Here is a 5,699-nt window from a genome sequence, read left to right as displayed (position 1 = left end):
CAATAATAATATTTTGAGTTTATAATTTATAACATTCAAGTTGTAATATTATTCAAATTGATTTTTTTGGGAAAAAAGTTTCAAATTTTTATAAAATAATTTACGTAGGAAAAAAAAAAGAATCTTTTTATTTTTCAAGCTTTCCTGAAAAGAAGTGCCAGGTTGGAATATAGGATAGGGAGACTAACAACAAACCAGCTATCTGGTTGCTTCTTACACAGTTAAGGGTAATGTTGTCATTTCATTTTCTGATATCATACACAAATGGGAGTTGAAAGTTGGAGAGTGAGAGTGAGAAAAAAAATGGTAAGAGAGAGAGAAAGAGAAAAGTGAGTTTTCCAGAGTGAGAGTGTGAGAGAGAAAGTGAAGGAAGTCCTTGTGTGGCCACTCTGGAGACAGGAAAACCAACTCAAATTATTTGTTTTTCTGTAAATTCCTCTGTGCTTCTTCAATCTCCATGTTCTTATTCTTCCTCTTCTCAATTATTTCTCTGTAACTTACTCTGATCTGCATATTCCTTCAGTTTCTTTCTCTCTCCCGGTTTCTTCTTCCTATGTCGGTACGTTAGCATTTTGTCAATCTGCTAACTGACTCTTCCCCCTAGCCGCATCTCTCTCCTTTTCGCTTCTGCTTTTCCGGGAAACCTTCAACCATCGTCGCCTTCGCCATGTCTACCAAATCTAGGTAAATGGTGCTCGGTTTTTTTTTTTTTTTTTCCTGGAGGTTCTCTTGTACTGCTAAGATCTGATTTGTGCTTTTCAGTTGCTTTTTTTGCTGGGAAATGGATGTGGGGTTTACTTTAAATTTGTTGATTCATGGGTTTGATCTGTGGATTGTGGTACTCGTCATACGGTTTTAACCTAAAATTTCGCACTCGCAATGTTTTCCCCCTTAATCCTTTTCCATTTTTTCTGTTTAGATTTCAATGTTTTTGGTTTTCTCTCTTATATCTGGGTAAATTTTAAAAGGTGGGCGTCAGTTAGTTTGTTTTATTTTTGGTAGTTCTTAATTTTTGCTGATTCCAGTGGTCTCAGGTTATCATGATCTCTGACATTTAATTTTTGCCCTAAAGTGAAAAAACTATGGTTCTTAATTCCTCTCTATCATAGTTCTTTGCTGAGTATGGCTTCCGGATATGTCATATTTACTTTCTTTGGGATCAGATCCATGGATACGATTAGACAGGATAATAAAAATAGAGCATTTTGTTCATTTATCTTGTCTCTCACATTTCATTTAATTTGATATTGATATGCTATCAAAATTATGGATTTGTTAGATCCAGTTTATCTGAAACTCCCAACAAGGTGTCGCCTGCAACTCAAACTCCAAACAAGACATCACCTGCAACACCAAGAGTCAGTAAACTTAGCAAAGGAGTGCCCAAAGCAGAACATGAGTCCGCATCACCTTTACAAAATTCACGCCCTTCTGTTGAACGATCACCACGATCTGTGAATTCAAAGGTCACTGTTGAGCGAAAATCACAAAAACTCGGCACCCCACCTGAGGTAAGTTATAGTAAATGCACGGGGTGCTCTTTCTCTCCGTCCCTGTCTCACTCTCTCTGTTGGAGACTTGATTCCCCCCCCCCCCTTCTTGGCTTCATTATATCAAATAGCTACACTTGAGCTGGTTTTTCTGTTGTTTTTCTTTTCTATATTTGAAGAAAATTTTTAACTTTCTTGTGACATACATACTAGTCTAACCAAGAAACATCTTGTTTGAGCAACTCGCGCAACCGTTGACCTCTTGCCAATTGATTTTGAGTAGCTTTATCGAGATCAAAAGCGAATTGTGCAAAAGCTTCCAATTCGAATTTTTCTTCTGTTGGATTTCAAACTTCAGATGATGCAATTTTTTCCGGAAAGGAAACGTTTTAGGAATCTAAAATTCAACAAGCTTCTTATTCTGTAATCCAATATTTCCAACCAAGATTCCTTTTTCTCTCTCATTCTTGCGATATGTATTGTACAAGTTTTCAGAGGACATGCACTTTATTATTTGTGTTCTAACATGCATTTATTGTATCAATTGCTTGGTTTTTCAGAAGCCACTTCCAAGAGTTGCTAAGGGTTCAGAATTACAGACCCAGCTGACTATAGCTCAAGATGATCTAAAGAAAGCAAAGGAACAGCTGATTCAAGTTGAGAAGGAAAAAGAAAAAGCAACTAATGAGTTGAAAGAAGCACAGAGAGCAGCTGAGGAAGCACATGAAAAACTCAAGGAGGCATTGATGGCTCAGAAGCGGGCAGAGGAAGACTCTGAAATTGAGAAATTTCGAGCTGTCGAGTTGGAACAGGCAGGAATTGAAGCTGTAAATAAGAAAGAAGAAGAATGGCAGAAAGAGCTTGAAAGTGTGAAGCATCAGCATGCTTTAGATGCTAATGCTCTTCTCTCTACCACACAAGAGCTTCAGCGAATTAAGCAAGAACTTGCCATGATTACTGATGCGAAGAACCAGGCGTTGAGTCATGCTGATGATGCAACTAAAATTGCTGAGATTCAAGCAGAGAAAGCTGAAATTCTTTCCGCTGAATTAGCACGTGTGAAGTCTTTACTAGACTCAAAGCTTGAAACAGAGGCTGGTGAAAATAATATTGCATTGGAACTAAAAACAGAGATAGAAAGTCTCAAACAAGAGCTTGAAAAAGCCAAAGACTATGAGGCAATGTTAACCAAGAAAGAGATTTATATTGAACAACTTAATGTGGAGCTTGAAGCTGCAAAGATGGCAGAGTCTTATGCCCACAGCGTGCTTGAAGAGTGGAAAAAGAGGGTCGAGCAGTTAGAAGTGAAGCTTGAAGAAGCAAATAAGTTGGAGAGATCAGCATCAGAATCGCTGGAATCTGTAATGAAACAGTTAGAAGGAAACAATGATTTGTTACATGATGCAGAATCTGAGATTGCTGCCCTTAAAGAGAAGGTGGGATTGTTAGAAATGACAGTTGCAAGGCAAAAGGGTGATGTTGAGGATTCAGAACGTCAACTTCTCATGGCTAAGGAAGAAAGTCTTGAAAGGTCCAGGAAGATTGAGTCTCTGGAATCTGAACTTGAAACAGTGAAGGAAGAGAAAGCCCAGGCCTTAAATAATGAAAAGCTTGCTGCTTCTAGTGTGCAGACTCTATTAGAAGAGAAGAACAAACTTATCAATGAATTGGAGAATTCTAGAGAAGAAGAAGAGAAGAGTAAGAAGGCAATGGAAAGCTTAGCATCTGCCTTACACGAAGTGTCTGCTGAAGCCAGAGGAGCCAAAGAAAAGCTGTTAAGTAGCCAAGCTGATCATGAAAACTATGAAACCCAGATTGAAAATTTGAAGTTGGTTTTGAAAGCTACTAATGATAAATATGAGTCCATGTTACATGACTTGTCTGAAGAAGCCAGAGAAGCCAGAGAAAAGCTGCTAGCCAGCCAAGCTGATCATGAAAAGGATGAGACTGAGATTGAAAATATGAAGGCAGTCTTAAAAGCTACTAATGAAAAGTATGAATCTATGCTTGATGAGGCAAGGCACGAGATTGATGCTCTTACACGCAGTATTGGAAAATCTAAAGATGACTTTGAGGAGTCCAAGGTTGAGTGGGAGCAGAGAGAAGTTCACTTGGTCGACTGCTTAAAGCAAACTGAGGAGCAGAACTCTTCTCTGGAAAGAGAAGTGTGTAACTTGGTTCAATCACTCAAGGAAAGTCAGGTAGAAGCTTCTGCCAGAAAGGAGGAAGAAGCTCAGCTGAAGGAAAACCTGAGAGAGGTTGAGGCTGAGGTGATCCACCTTCAGGAAGCTCTCAAGGAAGCAAAGGCTGAGAGCATGAAATTGAAGGAGAGTTTATTGGATAAAGAGAATGAGTTGCAGAGTATTGTGCAAGAAAATGAGGAACTCCGAACTAGTGAAGCTGCTTCTATTAAGAAAGTGGAGGAGCTATCTAAGTTGCTTGATGAAGCTACAGCCAGAAACCAGATTGGGGAAAATGGTGATCTTAGTGACAGTGAGAAAGAGTATGATTTGCTTCCTAAAGTAGTAGAATTCTCTGAGGAGAATGGACATGTTGGAGAAGACATATCCAAGGTAGATATTTCAGCCAATGGGGAGGGGCTAAGACAAAACTCCCAGGAATCAAGTATTCTCATGAATGACAAGCCTGAAAAGGCTGAATCCCCCAAACATGAGCATGCAAATGGAAAATCAAAGGAAGATGAGAACAAAGAAAAAGATGATTCAGTTGAAGTTGAGTTTAAGATGTGGGAGAGCTGTAAGATAGAGAAGAAAGAGTTCTCACCAGAGAGAGAACCAGAACCTGAGTCCTTTGAAGAAGAAGTTGACTCAAAGGTAGAAGGTGGTGGTGAGGGATTTGATCAGATAAATGGACCCACTTCAACAGAGACCATTGATAATGGTGGAAGCTCACCATCAAAGGAGCAGCAGCTGAAGAAGAAGAAGAAGCCATTGCTTGGCAAGTTTGGAAGCCTGCTGAAGAAAAAGGGTACTAGCAATCAGAAATAGTAAGACAAAAATACTCACTTTCGGCTTCGCCTGTATCAGGCAGGTATATTGGATATTAATTTGTTTGCACTTGTTTGCCTTCTGATTTTCACTTCTCGGAATAGCTTTTAAAGGTTCACGAGGCTTGTAATATGGTTGTAGGATTTTTCTTCTTTAGTTACCCCTTTTTTTGGATGTGGTTCTTCCTGTTGGCAGTAAATTGGATGTGATGATTTTTTTTTTCTTAATTCGTTTCTGGTATTGTCCCTTGCCATCCTGTTTAGAGTTGACAAGAGAGGTGGCAAGTTGGATTGTATTTCCCCGTCATCTGATTTCTAATGAATATCTAGATAGAAGTTTCATGTTTCATTTCTTACGTTTTACTTAACCCGGCTGAAAATATATCGCACTGGAAAGTAGCTAGACGGCTACAGGAGGTGAACATGTTAGAGAAGTTTTATGTAATAAAATCTGAATGAGCTGTTTTTTTTTTTTAAATTTATTTTAGGTTGTTTTGAAAATCCTAGAATTGATTAAGAAGTTTTTTTAACGTTTTATAAGAAAAATTCTCTCACATACATGAGTAGAAAATCACTTAAAACAAGCTAATTTAAACCCATTTGGCAAGCTGAATTCAAATCAAATCACAGAAAGCACAATTTTGGATAATTTTACTTGATGATACACAAATTAAAAACACTTGCAGGCACAAAATTTCGTGGATGTATAAAAGCTACATATTGAACACAGCGGGACTTTAGGCTGCGTCGCAGTTTCAGCTGCATTGTGCGTTGTGCGTTGTGCGTTGTGCGTTGCATATTGCATAGGACAAAGGCCGCCTATCTAGTTTCCCATATATAATATAATGGATAGATTATAACTTGGAAAGATAGCAAGATAGATTGATTTGGACTCGAACCTCACAAGATAAAGGAACAAAGTAGTTTGGTTGATTTAAATTTGACCATGTTTGAATCTTCACCTTCTTCTTCTTTAAAGTACAAGCGAATCTTGAACAAAGTAACCATAGTCCCAAATATTCTTCAATTATCTCAACTTCCTTGATTCGATTTTCATTGTCTGCTTGTGAACTTCTCTTTAGAAAAGGTGGGCCCCAACGTGCCTATTTAATTTCAGGCCAAAGCCATTGCAGTTAGTTTATATATATATATATATATATATATATATATAAAGCAAATAATGCAGAGAATGCAATAAATAA

General features: G+C 38.1%; 1 protein-coding gene across 2 annotated transcripts; it reads left to right on the top strand.

The window, feature by feature from the left end:
- The first annotated feature begins 298 nt into the window (after positions 1-298).
- Positions 299-4,846, top strand: LOC114712976 (WEB family protein At3g02930, chloroplastic). 2 transcript variants are annotated; one of them, XM_028897544.1, is made up of 3 exons: positions 299-684; positions 1,286-1,511; positions 2,051-4,846. In XM_028897544.1, exons 1-3 carry the CDS (start codon positions 668-670, stop codon positions 4,496-4,498), a joined length of 2,691 nt encoding a protein of 896 aa, XP_028753377.1. In that variant the 5' UTR covers positions 299-667; the 3' UTR covers positions 4,499-4,846. The 2 variants fall into 2 exon arrangements, with proteins under 2 accessions (XP_028753377.1, XP_028753376.1); XM_028897543.1 differs by having other exon boundaries at positions 1,280-1,511.
- The last annotated feature ends 853 nt before the right edge of the window (positions 4,847-5,699 follow it).

Source organism: Neltuma alba, unplaced genomic scaffold, assembly GCF_004799145.2.
Source record: "Neltuma alba isolate B1F8T4 unplaced genomic scaffold, ASM479914v2 tig00011406_pilon, whole genome shotgun sequence".
NCBI classification, from domain to species: Eukaryota; Viridiplantae; Streptophyta; class Magnoliopsida; order Fabales; family Fabaceae; genus Neltuma; species Neltuma alba.
This window is presented reverse-complemented; position numbering and strand designations above follow the sequence as displayed.

Bases quoted from the DNA above. Each gene is read 5' to 3' on its own strand.
- LOC114712976 (XM_028897543.1), top strand. The intron at 1,512-2,050 runs GTAAGTTATAGT...TTGGTTTTTCAG, and splicing joins AACTCGGCACCCCACCTGAG to AAGCCACTTCCAAGAGTTGC.